This window comes from Centroberyx gerrardi, chromosome 22 (genome assembly GCF_048128805.1).
Source record: "Centroberyx gerrardi isolate f3 chromosome 22, fCenGer3.hap1.cur.20231027, whole genome shotgun sequence".
In the NCBI taxonomy this organism is placed as follows: domain Eukaryota; kingdom Metazoa; phylum Chordata; class Actinopteri; order Beryciformes; family Berycidae; genus Centroberyx; species Centroberyx gerrardi.
Window position 1 is genome coordinate 20,593,600 of NC_136018.1, and position 15,293 is coordinate 20,608,892.

General features: G+C 42.2%; 1 protein-coding gene across 4 annotated transcripts; it reads right to left on the bottom strand.

Annotated features, from left to right (window-relative positions):
* Nucleotides 1-398: 398 nt before the first annotated feature.
* Nucleotides 399-15,060, bottom strand: rnpc3 (RNA-binding region (RNP1, RRM) containing 3). 4 transcript variants are annotated; one of them, XM_078291394.1, is made up of 16 exons: nt 14,916-15,060; nt 13,733-13,889; nt 13,493-13,540; nt 13,266-13,375; nt 12,992-13,081; nt 10,699-10,810; nt 9,909-9,977; nt 9,642-9,781; nt 9,077-9,202; nt 8,553-8,704; nt 6,219-6,404; nt 5,328-5,422; nt 5,013-5,071; nt 3,782-3,914; nt 838-915; nt 399-453 (listed from the first exon to the last, which is right to left on the bottom strand). In XM_078291394.1, exons 2-15 carry the CDS (start codon nt 13,883-13,885, stop codon nt 847-849), a joined length of 1,542 nt encoding a protein of 513 aa, XP_078147520.1. In that variant the 5' UTR covers nt 13,886-13,889; nt 14,916-15,060; the 3' UTR covers nt 399-453; nt 838-846. The 4 variants fall into 4 exon arrangements, with proteins under 4 accessions (XP_078147520.1, XP_078147521.1, XP_078147518.1 ...); XM_078291395.1 differs by lacking the exon at nt 399-453 and adding an exon at nt 460-740 and having other exon boundaries at nt 6,219-6,401; XM_078291392.1 differs by lacking the exon at nt 399-453 and adding an exon at nt 460-740.
* Between the last annotated feature and the right edge of the window lie 233 nt (nt 15,061-15,293).

Sequence of the window (15,293 nt, forward strand, 5' to 3'; positions counted from 1 at the left end):
CAGTGCGTTTTCCAACAGAGGGGACAAAAACAAATTGGATTTCCAAAAACTTCAAGGTTTACTCTCCATAATCACACAGATGGGGCCAGCCAGGGATTGTACAGGTAAACTAACCCAGTCCCAGCAATTTCCCACAGACCACAGTCTGTTTGGTTTGTTTGCCGTCTCTTCAGGACTGTGGTTTTTCCACTGTGTTGACACCCTACCATCTGCTGCTGAGCCAATCTAGATCTCATATATCTTCCCCTCTCTGTATTTACTCGGCTGTCTGTGCTTTCTTAAGTTTGGGACTAAAGATAATCAGTCATGATGGTTATACTGAAGTGTCCCCGCAAAATGGTGACATACGTTTCAGGCCTGTGATAGTTCTGCAAAAAAAACTGAAAACACGACAAATGTTTTAATAAAATACTTTTATTTAAAAAATAAAGAAAGACGTGTGACGATCTTCACCTGCAATTAAGAGTCAGACAAGGTAGAGAGCATTGTAAAGTAAAGTTTTAGATATTCGAAAATAAGTTTACTAAAGGGGTAAACTGAATTGAACACATGGGAAACAACATACAATAAGTTGCAGAAAAAAAAAGCACAAGGCATGCGACTCAATCTTTTTGTGTTTAAACTACAATATATTTTCAGTGGCTTTAGGTTAAAAGGTTTGCCCAAAAATATTTTCCAAAGGATATGCCAGAATAAGGATACAAATGGTTCTGCTGGGCCACAATATCAACGCTCGACGTCTTGAATAGTGTAAAAAGAAAATACCATTACAATGACAATGAAGCCTGTTTTAACTTTTTCGATATTTTCTTTCAACAGGATAGGAACCTCTCTCACCTGTCGAGTTCAGCGTTGTTTGGGTCCTTTCTTGGCGTCTGTGCCGTCCTGCTTGGGTCTGGCTGACCTGGCGAATTGCTGTGAGCTCGGAGTTAAGGTCTGGGAGCAGCAAACGTGGTCAAACAGACCGCTTTTCAAACAACAGGTAAAAGTTTACCCTGGGTTACAGATTGATAATGTATAATATATCCCATTTATTCATAGTCATTTTAATGTCAAAGTTGCATACTGCAGCTTTAAGCCAGGGAGGCCCTCTTTCTTGTCACACTCCCCACCTCATATGAATTTAATCTGAGAAAATGTCTTGGCTATTTGCTCATAAATGCCAGAGTTCCAGCGGCCAAAATGGACCTTATAAGAGTTTGGGCCTCTCCTGCTGACCCCGAAGTCCTCATCCTCCCAGACAGTCGGTTCAATAAATTCAATGACGCCTACTGACATTCAACAATTCAACATAAGTCTTTCTTTCAGCTCACCAATCTTTGTAGTATGGCTGTTTAGCTAAGAGGCTTCACTGGCACTACTGGTCACACTGCAGTCTCTGGCTAGCACTGAAATAATCATTATAGGGAATCTAAATTTGGACTGGCTGTCCTCTGCCTCTGGCTGCTTAAAAAAACATCTGTACTGAGATGAACCTCGCGCAACTTCTCGATTCTTCTAACTCCAACGAGAATCAAACCAAGAACCAATCTGAGTCCACCTTACCACATGCGAGTGACAATCACAACCATTACAAGCACACTTCCTCTGGTATATTTCCACATTATATTAAGGATCATTGTATCAAACTTTCAAGGGCGCAGTCCTGTTTTATTTAGAAAAATGTTAACTTTAGTGAGCAGTCCTTGCATGATGCGGCAATAGCCTTGATTTGTCCTTTTAAAAACACAGAATTTAGAAATACTTACATAATAATTAAAGCCCAGCACAATGCATCCAAGCAAACATTTTGACATTGAATGTAAGTTGATACGACAACCTTCACCAACATTGAACACCCAAGTAAATATAGCAAAAAGATGAATGTGTCCAAAGCTGCTACCTGCATCGTTTTGTGAAATCAGGTCCTAATTGTCTTTCTGGTGTTAAGTCAAAACAGTTTTCAAAGCTGGTTTGATATGATTTTTTACTGTGCCGTAATAATAGTGAAACTTTTGTGCTTGTTTGGGTTGACGCTGAACTTCGCCGCCTCCTGAACATCACTGTCCATTGAATGCTTGCTGAGATAAACACTAAAAGACACCTCTTCTGATTGGCTAAAACTTACGCAGCTTAAAAACCAGTGCTCAGCATTGACGACAAGATGCGTGGCAGATTAACATCTAAATTAAATCTATGTCTGAAAAACAATTTAAAGCTTTTGCTCTACTAGCACCACTCCAACTCTCCATGGATTTTCATACAGACATAAATCATGCTTTACCTTTGAATGCTGCCTTTGAATACAATCCGCCGTTTTTCTCCAAAGCAATATGACAGTCTAACCCTATCTGGAAGGTGAGATAGGGTTAGACTGTCATATTGCTTTGGAGAAAAACGGCGGATTACTTACTTACTTACTTACAACCACATGCAGGACGAGATCTCAAAGCATAGCGCATTGTAAAATCCACCACTCATCCTCTGAACTTGGAAAGGCCGCTATGCTGCCACCATGCTAATTGGTCACGGGATGAACGTTAAAAGACCGTCAAAATCGACACCCTTGTTCCGTTTGACAAGTTCAAGAGTTGATGTGTAATTATGGGTGTTGGGAGAGCAGGTACAGCTGTTAAGGACTGCTGATCCTTCTGAAAGTGTTGTGGGCCAAATCCAACGAAACATCTGTGATGAGCGGTGCCTACTTGATAACACTAATCACATACAACCTCTTTTTTTATTACCTTAGTCACTTGTGGTATGACGTTTTCATATGCAATATGCTCTATTGTGTGATATTATATCTTAAGATGGATCAGCCTAAAATCTCAATGTAGAATGTATAAATAAGGGGATTACTATTATTTGCGGTTGCATGAAAATGCACCTGGCAATATTGTCTTTTCTGCTTGGTGCCTTTAGACCAACTACAGAACTAGAAATGTCACTAGAGGACAATATGAGCAAGCTAGCAAAGATTTAAAGGAAAATTCCACCCTTAGATACTCCATCATCAATTTGTGATGTTCACTGAGTTATTTTGTGATGAAGTGATGTAATTCACTTTTTTGGTGAACCCACTTTCCCTCCACATGGCTCGACTACTTCAACTTAATTTGGTGATCCCAGAATGCCTTTCAACAACCCCCAGAGAGAGCGCGTGAACTTGTAGCTTTCAATCAAAGGTGGATGCATGGCCTCATAAATATTTAAGTAGAACCAACAAGATCATTATGCAATGAAATGTTGCTCAAGTTCAGGGTTCAGTGGCAGTAGCAGATTTCAAATGAGTATTCTTTCCAATCAAATGTCAAACTAAAAAGCTGGTCAATGTATAGAAATTGATCTAAATTGATCTCTAACACCTTGAAGGTGTGCATCATGTCATGTTCTCTATCACACCTAATCTAATCTAATCTTGCGAGGCCGAGCGCTCACTCAGCTGTTGCTTGGAAACACACCGCGCACACAAATGCCTTTTGTCCTCATCCGCTTGTATGAGACAGACATCATCTGCCAGACGGACAAGGGCGCAGTGTGACCTAAAAAAAAAAGTTGTGTTCTGCATGGAGATTCTGACAAAACCCTGATATCACCTCGACAACAGAAGATAATGGTTAACTTTTGTATGTCCAATGTTGAACTTGGGATTTTAACGTCCACGAAGTGACATTACCCCAGCTGCTAGTGGAGTCTACATAATCAAAAAGTCACGTAATCATACATCAAGTTGAAATGAAATCACAACCCAACAGCCCCCACCTCACCCCCGTTTCTTCTTGGGAGGGGATGAAAAGGATACGACGACGAGGGGTTTGTCGTAGAGAACGTAGCCGTTGGTTTCCCGCAGGGCTTTCTCGGCGATGTGCTCGCTGGGGAGCCCCACGAAGGCCTGTCCTTTCATCCGGCCCTCCTTCATTAACACAACGTCAAACCTGAGGGAGAAAGGGAGGCAGGGAAGACATCGTTATCGCCGGCGACTTGTGGCTCGGCCGAGTCGACAGCGTGACGCAGCCGCTCAGCGTTAAGTGAGGAAAACGTCTATTATAACCACATAGAATAGTGGTTCTCAATCGCGTTGGCGTCGAGGCCCAAGAGTCTGCAGGTTTTCATTCGAACCAAACACTACAGCAGCTGACTTCACTGATTAGTTCCTTTTGCTAATCAGTGAAATCAGCTGCTGTAGTGGCACATGATTGACAACCACTGACAACCACTGATAGAAGTTAGGAAACTGGTAGAAAGTGTTGTTAGTCCTACTTGTTTTGCAAATTTCTTTCAGATGCACAGCATGTTTAGTCATTCACACTTCACTAACAGACTGTAATAGCTTTAAAACAGCAAATAAAAGCTTTGATCCAGAAAACGATTGAGGGCCAGTAAACACCCAAATGTTTAATCAGCAGAGTTGCTTCTTCTAGTTCATCGCCAACATCTGTTTTAAGAGCCTAACCCTCTGTTCAGCATTTGGTTTGATGACTCAGGTGGAGAATTCACGTGAGGCGCCGCTGACACACAAATGTGAGAGTGAATGTTCGTCATGATCCGCACCTCAAGTTAGTTATGTACAAATAACATTACGTACAGTCGGCGTGGATAACCCAAACTTTTCAAGAGAAAGTGGCAGAAAGTGCTAGATTCTAAAATAGTTAATGAAAATCACATAACAGACACACTCCTGGTGTGAAGTGACTTGCAAACCATGTCAATAAGCTTCACGTAGAGGAAGAAATATGTCAAGATCATCAACACTGCATTTCTGTAACTGCAGGTGCTTGGTTTGATCCTGTGCTTTTGCTTGCAAGCTGACATTAACACAGAGGCTGGTTATCTGGTTTTAGATGGAGGAGGAATCAATTGAGTCCATCTTCAACCACGTTAGTTTGAAAATTCAACTGGTCAGAGGGACTTTTACTTTAAACTCCGCTAAACACGTTGCATAAATTTGTGGTGAAGCAGTTGATCATGAATGAACAAGTTAAACCCTTTATAGAGAATGTTACTGTTACTGTACAAAGGACAGCACAACATACATGTTCCTCTCGTCTTCGGACAAAGGGTCGATGTATCTTCCATAGATGTACTTCAGCTCCTGGAAGACAAATGACGAACAACAGCAGAAAAAGTCAAAGAAAAAGTAAAAATGTTACTGATACAATAAAGCGTAAAGTAAAGTGGGATCTATTGGGCAATATTCAGTTTTGGGATTTACATCTCATGGCGAAATTAAACGTGAATGTTGATGATTTATAATGGACTTAAGCAATAAATTAATACTCGAAAATAGGCATTATATGCAGTTACCACAAACAGATTTTAAGTGGGTCAAATGCTATAAATGCACCTACTTTCTCTTCCACTTGCTTAGCGATATTCTTCACGTACAGTCTGCAGGTTGGCTCGCCCGGTTCATAATTTTTAAACACAGACATCCTTTTTATCTCTGTTTTAAAAGAGAGAAGGGGGGGGGGGGGAAACTCAGTAGACGCAAGATGCATTTCAAAAATAGGTACAAAGGATCACAGGGCCTGCCTATACTGACATGAAGGCAAATTCAAAGTCATTTCAACTCCATGCCAACCGTTCAGTCTGTTTTATTTAAGATGGAATGGACTGTAGAACTAAGAGATGCGCTGCTACATTAAAGCGACGATTAAATGTTTGATCTCAACACCTAGCAACTAGTTCTTTTTAGCTGTGACGTTAACATATACTAGCTCAGCTGGCGTATACTGTATCTGCATGGGGAAAATGCCATCTGTGATTTGTTTCAATGGTAGGTTTGATGAACAGCCACGTCTTGCTCATCATGGATGCTATAAGGTAGAAGAAGATAGGGGTTTCTAGATATGCTATTGTATGGTATCAATTGGTGATAGAAAGTATCAAAAGGGACATTTATTTCTATGAAAAAGTTGCAACTTAGTGCTTCCATGAACTGAAAATTGTATTCCTTTCTGGTTTTTCAGTGTTTTTCAGTTTATAAAATTTCTAAAAGCGTGAACAGTCTGGTTTCCACTCGGGCTTGCTATGGATACAGCTGAAAACCACCATGCCATGCAATAAATGTGTTAAACAAGTAGTAAAATACATTCTGATGTATTCCTGAAGTGTGAGCAATTTGTAAAATCCCCTAATATTCCCAGACTTCCCCAGAGAATTTATCAAATCCCCTGATAAACCTCTCAGATTTTTATGATATTCCAGGAATTCCATGCCCCTGCATAGGTGAGGTTTACCGTCTCTGGACAGCCGTCCTTTCTCCAGCTCCTTCCTGGAGATGACGTCGGAGGGGAGATTCTCCTCCTCCTCGCTGTCCTCCTCTTGCTGTTGGGAGGCCTGGGCGCTGGGGTACAGCTTCCCAAAGCCTTCAGCTCCCGGCACCTCCTGACTGCTGCTGGCGACTGGCTCCCTCTCATCCTCTGCTGATGGAGACAATGTTACAAGCTGCTACATGTAGCATTTTAACATCAATAAATCATTACCACACTAATTTTGAGACATTAGTATGATTACTGTAAACAAACAAGACTATCACTGAGAAGACTGGCAGCCTCTACTGGCCTCTACACTGCCATTTTACATTGTGAGCCACCGAGTCAGATTTGGAGGGAAATCTGCTGGATTGCTTTACAACACAGGAAGAGGGCGCTGTTCTTCCAGCACAAGCAGAGCCAACGCTTTCAGAGATTCGGGCGATGACAGATGGTGGAAGAGAGTGAAAGGCCAATGGAAGAATCACTTCCAACACGTTTATCCTCTTCAGTAAAGAGAGAGACGCCAAGGATGGGGGGCAGGAAGCAACATTCTCTTTGTGTTTATAGTAATTATATCACAATTAGATTGACTATGATATATTGATGTTTAAAAATGCTACAAATAGCACTTTTAGAAACTGGTCAAGGATTACTACAGCTCCATCGGTGATGTTTCGTCATGGTTTGATACAATGGATACTGTCCTTTGGTAGGAATATTAACATAACTAGATGTGAGAATTGGTCGCACTGATAATTGAAAGAGGAGAGGATCAAGGAGAAACTGTGCAAAGAGTGGACTATTGACGCATTCAGTCTACTTCAAACGAAGAACTGAAATCAATTCAAAATCCATTCCTGTTTTGCAAACATGAGTTTGAAAGGCAGTGGGGAAAATAACTCGGTGGCGGACTTTTGAGGAGTGCACACACACACACACACACAGTAGATGGAATTACTAAGCGCAGTGAGCCTGTACAAATCCAGAGGGGGGGAAAAAACTTGTCATCCACATATGGTGTATGTGTGTGTGCAGCGGAGCAAGAAGCGTTGGGAAGCTTTTCTGATACACTCACGGCAGAGAACTAGATCACTCCTTTCAAAATTATCCTCCTCCTTATCTCTCTCCCCCCACCTCCCCTTTTTTTTCATTTAAATAGCTTGTTTATCGGATCCCACACCCCCACTTCCCCAAAACAAGACTAATCCAAAAAGCCACCTGTCATAGTTTATCTTTCCCGAGCCTTTAGGAAATCTTTTGTGTTTGACTTTGAGATCTATTTTACTTCTCAGGGGCTTGCCAGGGAGTGAAGTCGTAGAAACAGGTAGCTAGAGAGAAGGGAGATAAGGCGAGCGGGGAGCTGCTCGGCTGACGGGTAACACGCACTGTGCCCCCAATGAAATTTCCTCGTACAGATAATGGCAGAGCCTTTACAGTGCAAGTTCCCCCTGCGATACACTGCTGTCTAACACTCTGTTTTGACTACGCCCACGGTAAGGGCTTCAACTGATGTCAACGGGAGCATTGAATGTGTGGAATCACCTCCTGTCTCATCGTGATAATTAATGTCATGTACGCTAGTGATACCCAAACCCCCCTCTTCCTTATACTGCTTTTTCCCCCAGGAGGGTGGACAGTCCACTCAAGGTAAGTCTTTCTATTCTTTATTTAGACTGTGGGAAAGCAGCAAGGGTGACAGAGTGAGAGAAACTCAGGTCAGAGAGCTGTGGCGGGATTCGATCCAAGGCCAGTGGAAGCATACACCTATCTCTAGGCACACTTACTCATGCTGTTTGGCAGAATACAGCCCAAATGCAGCAGCAACAGTGTGTCATCTTAATTTAAATGTACTACAGGAGTTCCATATGACGCATTATAATTTTTGTTTGCTACCCACGGACCTGCTTTTCATTGGAAATCCTGGCTTTCTCCACTCTGTTGGTTTAGAAACTTACCAGCCCACTGAAAAGTAGTGTAGAGATTTAGGAGCAAATCAGACACAAACTCTCCTAGATCCTCCACTTTTAAAGTGTTAATCAGCTTATTGAGACTATTGTTTATGTCACTTTATTGTTGCTAGAATTACAGTGTGCTATCACATTTGATTGGATGGCAATAGTCATAAATAAATATCTTTAAAAGGTTTGAATATATCTTATCAACTCATGGCAAATAGAAATGCTTCTTTGACTTTGACCGCTGGTTTAGTTCTAGCAATACGGTATCACATAAGCCAGAGGAGAACTTGGTTTTACTCATAATGATGAACTAAGGAAGTGAATATCTAAGGTGAAGCTGGGGAAGTGGAGCCCTTACCTCCGCCCTCATCTGCAGACTCCGCCCCTTGATTTGGACCGCTGCCTTCCAATATGGCCGCCACTTCTGGAGCCGAAATGTGGAATTCAATTTTCTTTGGTCCGGCGGGTTGGGGCTGCTCAAAGACGTCGGAGGGCTGCAACACCGGAGCGCTGAGGGAGGCAGAGACAATCAGCACTTCCCTTACCACCGGCCTCTAAAACCGGCCACAATAAACTCTGGGTTAAGAGTTGGGATATTTTGTTTTCTGGTCAACCGGAGATATTTCCCAGTCTGCAACACGCGGCCGAGAGACACTGGGGTGTGTGTGTATTTATAGTTTCGAAACCGAGTTACGGGCTGTCATTAAGGGAGGGTATGTGCCGTGCAGAAACAATAGTCCCCAGGTCACACAGGGCTATCTTTATGAGGGAGGCATATTGTCTGGAGGTTTTCGCCCCCTGCTTTTTTAGTGTGCTTATAAACAGTGTCTTCAAGAGGAGCTGTGCGTGAGGACTGGGACGTGCATGAGTGCCTTGGCGTACCTCTGAGAGTCTGGTTTGGGAGCGTAGAGTAGATCCTTGATCTTGGGCTTCTTTCTCTTGGAGGCTGTTTTTGTTCTCAGGGGTCTCTTGCACGCTTGGTTGACCAGGCCCATCAAACGAACAATCCTGAAATAAAGCAAGCATAAGGAAAAAGGGAACAATTTCTACTCCAATATCCAAGCGCAACCTGAATATTGAACATGCATTTATCTTCAAGTTTAAAAGGGGCAATAAGTAAGATTTTTACTGCCCCATAGCACAAAATAACCATAATATATCTGCAGGATTCTGAGATTTCTTGCTTTCAAAACTCACTTTCCAGCCCGTAATGTTTTGGCCCAAACACTTTCAACCCATTGGAATTGCAAGACACTCCCACTTAATGCCTGTTTAAACCACTTTTGCTTTGAGACACATTAATACTGGTGAATGACACGTGAACACATCGGCTCTAATGAAAGCTGCCATATGACGCCAAACAATATGAACGTCAAATCTTTTGCCCCAAGAAAAATCTCATACGGAGTCAAGTCCTCTCTAATGTCAGCGGTTATTTGCGCCTCACCTCTCTTTGTTTTCGTCGTCTTCGCTCTCGTACTCCGACTCCTCCTCACTGGACAGCTCCATCTCCTCCTCCGGTAAAGGGGGGTAGTCGGGAGGCAAGGGGGGAGGCATGGGGATGGGTGGCACAGGGGGCAGCTGAAACTGCAGGGACCAGAGCAACATTGCTTGGCCCGAGAATGCCTCTGACAGATTTCACGAGCACTAAATTGTAGACAAAATGTTTCTCTAAAAGCTGGAATTCATTGGTATTGGTATTATATGGGCTTACCATGGGGGGTCTAGCTGTGATTGGGCCAAAGGGACACGGCAAATTCATCTTGTTCATCAGATGAAGAACCTGTGTAATAGGAGAGCCAAGTGTTAGGACAGTGATACCACTCTCAGGCTTAGTTATAGCTGTAAATTCAATTATACCAAGAGCTGTGTGGGAACTGGTAATATAAATACACTGCTGATCTCAAATAGACAGCATGTAACTTGGGCTCCATATGTAAACCAGATTGCTAAGCTTTTGCGTTTTCATTTACAACACAAGGATCAAGGTGAGACTGAGGCTGAAGGGAGATGCTGCTGGTGTGGCTAAGCATGCAGGCAGCTCCTCTGCGACACACTAGCGCCACCAAGACACCGAAGCAGGATGTAGCAGCGGTGAGAATCCAGGCGGCCCAGCTCCCAGGGAAATGTTAAACCCATAACTCATGCCTCCCACTTATGGTTTATTATTAATACTTGCTCCCCAAATTGAAATTTACAAGGCAAATGTTTGCTGTTTGATCTTGAAGAGGTTGGATGCAGTTCAAAAACCACTGGGACACTTATTCTGGAATGGGATTTCCATTTTACTATTTCAATCTGAAGCCTAGAAATGCTGTCATATTTGCATATTTTTAGTAAACTCCCACTTTTCAGATTGGGTTAAAAATAGGAAAGAATGAATTCAGAGACGGTGTCAAAACATGAATAGTGCCAATGAAGACATAGAGGTGACCAACATCTGTACATGCAAAATTTCCAGGTATTAGCCGAGCACTAAAAATAATATGAATGGATGTACTCACTTGAACATAAAACTTTGGCACACTCAGGAGGGCATGTGTTATATTTGTCAGAATTCCATTTGAAGGCGGTGGGTATAAATATTTCAAAGTGGGATTTGATTGAAATTTCAACCTGGAAGAGAGAGAGAGAGAGAGAGAGAGAGAGAGAGAGAGAGAGAGAGAGAGAGAGTGGGAGAGGGAAAAAGGAGAGTTGGTTACAGGAAAATCTGCAGTTGCAACTCGCTACCTTAAGAACAATACCTCACAAAACATGTCAAAATAATGGGGACACATGAATATGTGAGCAGGCTAGTGAGCTTTAGCTAGGTGGCTTATTCTTCAAATGACGAGCACTCCGCAACCAAAATGTAAAATCCAGCCATTAAGGGACATTGGGACCAGCGTGCCACGTCAGCACCAAGGCTTGTCCTCATGTAATAATAACTTTCATGGGCCAAGTCTGGGCACGGCACAAGAGGACAAATCTTATTCAGCCCAGGTCTAATAAGCCCAGACTGGAAGTGTGAGTGCAGTGGATGTAATGTGGGATGACAGAGAGACTTGTGTTACAGCAATCCTGCTGGGATTGGGAAGAATAATCAAAAGTTATCAGTCACAAGACAGTTAGCATTAGATTTAATCAATTTAATTATGTAATAGTCGACCAATATGAGTTTTTGAAAGCCAATAACAACACCAATATTTTTGGACTGAAGCTGCCGCCTTTTGTTCTGATATCCAACCTCTTTAGGTATGACTATTTTAATGTCAAAACATTACAAGTATTCAGTGGTTCCCCCAGAATTTTGTGGAAAAGCCTCTGAAACAGCATTTAAACACTTAGACACTAAAACTCTCAATTGAAGTCCACAATAATAGGAAGAAAAAGAAGAAGAAGAAAAAAACATTTATGCATACTTGTATGGAATCCAATCAAAATGTCTCATTAGAATCAGTTCAGGTTAAAGTCTTTCCATAGACCAGTGTAGTATTGATCAATTATACAGTAAACATGTAATCAAACTAACAGCATCATATCAGAGGTGGACGACAGTGACTGGCTGACATCAAAATTTTAGTACATGGCCAATATCGGCCCAATATGTCGGTCTAACCTAAACTAAACGACACGTTCCCTTACCTAAAACCTTGTTGGAACCAATATTAGAATATGCTGCTCTTTAATACGAGGGGAAGGAGATTGGATTTCCGTAGCTGGCGCAGTGCAGATTGTCAGCCTTGGAGCGAGGGGTATCAAAGACCACCTGGTGCCACCAACTGGCAGGACAGACGGCCTGTCAGGCGCACGGTGGCGGCCTGGCCGTCTAATTGGGCACAAGGCCGCTGACAGCTCCTGACTACAGCTCTCAGATTCCCATCCAGACTTACACTGTCAGCTAGCCTGCAGGCAGCGGGGAGGCAGCGAGGCAGGCAGCAGCCAAGCTGGAGGCCAGTGTATACCCAACCTGACAGCACTTTAACCAGGTTTGGAGTGCATGTGTCGCACATGCATACTTGATTGTGAGGGGGAGAAATTGGGTGGATTATGACTTCCTTCGCACACCCAGAGGAATATCGAGGTAGGTTCAATTACCAAGACACGGGATGTGATGTAAACATTCCTGGGCGAGCTTTCATTCTAGGGTTCAACCAGTATGGGTTTTTGAAGGCTGATACTCATATTTTTAGACAGAAGCTGCCGATAATGTTTTGTGCCAATGTCCAAAACCCAATTCAGATGTCAACAGAATGATGTCCTAACCCACAAACAGTGACTATAGAGGGCATCAGGCTATGTTGTCATAAATCTACAGGACCATCAGACAGGCAGCACCACTCACCAGCCACCTGATCTAAATGTCATAAGGTTGAGTGTGTGAGTGCCTGCTATGTGTCACCACACAGGAATCACATTAAGTTTCAATTAACGTTAGGCTAGTTAACCCATCCAGACGCTGACGCATTGTGTAGAGCAGCTTAACAGGCAGCCAATCAGGAGCCTGATCGATACGGGGCATTGTTTTGCTTGGATTTGATTGGCTCACAGTCAGAGAATGTGTATAGTGGTAAGAAGGGACAAAGTTTGAGAGCAGGCATACAACCAAGGAATTCAAGTGTTATATTCTCAAAAAGTTACTGGCCAGTGTGGCAGGTGAATCTTATTGAACTATCCACCAAAGACACATTTTATTGCCATTTGACAGCTGACCCTGCTGGCTTGAAACAGCCCGCTCAGTTCAGAAATCAAAACAGGTTACACATCACACCAGCATATGTTACTAACTGAATCTATGCACATACATGCCACACTTACCCAAGGTTAGGCGCAACGCCTGTCTCTATGAGGGGAATGCTTGGCTCTTTCTTCTCCCGTTTCTTCTGCTCTCCTTTATTACGTTTAGTACTGGGAAAAAGAAAGAAATATTTTTTTCCTACATGAAAGCAACATCTGGATTTATCTCAGATGAAGGTCATAGCTCATACATCTTGGTGCAAAAAGAAAAACTAGACTGACAGTTACAGCCTGTGCAGAACAAGAGTGTCATACTTCCATTTGATGATTGTTTTGGATGGTTTAGGAAAGTTACCTGTCTGACACTGGTGGGTCCTTCAATACTGTGACATGATCTTGGCCTTTGGCAAACTCCACAACAAGCGTATGATTAAGAATCTGTAGCTGATGGAGCCTGCTGAGAGCCTAAAAGAGATGCAAGGGGGAGCACACAATTCAGATTAAGTGTGATGTTGTCTATACATCTATGCAAGCATGTCTTAAACTTAATCCAATTACAACCACTATAAAAACAAAACTCACCTTTTCTGCGGACCGCTCACTGCTGAAGGATGCAAAAGCTGCATGTTTCTGTGGAAATATAAAAATGTCTTGTATGATACTGTCTGCACAAAATGATAAGCCAGGCCAGCCCAGTATAGCGTGGGTTGTTTCTGTCATTTAATTCTACATGTGAACAGATTTCAAGCAACTACCTGTAAACAGAATAGGTAAACTTAAATGAATTTCTGGCTCACAAGGTGTCAGCCAGGCACAACCTACCAGAGGACCTCTCTTTGAGAAGGCCCTGACCGACTCTGCTCCAAAATACTTCAGGAGGTCCTCCTTCTCGTCCTGGCTCAGCTCAGCTGGTAAGTGGCGGATAAGCAGTGTCTTGCTGGGTTTTGTCTGGACTAGTGCCTCATTCTTGTCCATTTCACTGCAGGAGGGCAGAGGAATACCATAGTTAAACACCACTAGTTTTATTCATTACTAGCCATTTTCTAAGAATTCGTTCAAAATCCACATCTAAAGCCCCTAACTGTAATTGCACCATCTGCTGAAATGCTGTTGCCCCAATAGTGGCTTTGATTGTATTTAGACTCATTCAGAGCACCACATTTTTTTCCACTCTCAAATTTGATACCAACTTGACTGAATTGACTGATAAGTGGAATGGAACCAAGATTGCCTTGTTGCAGCACTTATTAAACTACGTTTGACTTAATGAATTCATGGATACATGAAGAACTTCAATGTGGATGCAAGCATGACTACTGCTTTTTATAATGCCACATATGTCCCTGTGTGTTACTGACTTTGCTGGAACACTGGACTAAGTTATTGTGTATTGCTGCTATTACCAACCTCCTAATGTTATAACAGTCCACAACTATGTTTAATTTATATAGCTTAGCCCTTCATAACGATACGTTAACAGGCTAATGTTAGCATTAAATTGTTTTTTTAGCCGATACATTCTGTGCTCCACGCCGTACCCCATGCAAAATTCTGTTAGCTTAAGGTCGCATAAGTACATGGTAATAACATTACGACTTACAACAATAGATAGATAAAACAATAGGATTTCTGAATCATTAGGGTTTTATGGTAAAGTAGGTAAATATGAATTATTGGTTTTAGGAATTATGATATGAATTAGAATTGGTTTACACTGCATGGGGTATTTTGGTCAAAGAAGATTGTGAGAACAGCAGGCGAACCAAATATAACAGTTGACATATAGTAATACATGCGGCTTTTATTGAAATTAGTACTGCCGAATTGAAGAGGGGTTCCTAATAGTTCGTAAAAGTACGTAAGTCATGTTCTACCAGGTATGTAACTTTGCCGATAAGAAAGGTAGCATTAAACTCCTATTTTTTTAACAGAGTTCGGCGCAATGCTATCGCTAATATTAGCTCAATGCTAATGATGCACAAAGCCAGCAGCAAGTTGTCTTTACCTCGTTATCTTTTCTCACCGTTGGAAAATGCAGCTACCAGTACGCTGCAGATAACTCACATTCAGATACTAAATAATTTAAAGAGCTTTAGGTTTATTTGATAACATACATGCCTGCTAAATAGCATGCAGCTAACTAACTGGTAACAAACCCACGGATGCAACTTCCGCCCAAAACAATCGATGATTGGTTATTTATGCTACATTCAAGTCCTATGAGAAAAACTGTAGATACCAGCTTCCTTCTAGAAAACAACGTTCACTAATAATAAATACTCCTTGAAAATACCGTTCGCCTCAGCTTCCAGCTCATAAATAATACTTCATGCAAGCTGAAAACATAAAGGCTTAGCTTACTGGACTGAATTGGGAAAAAACT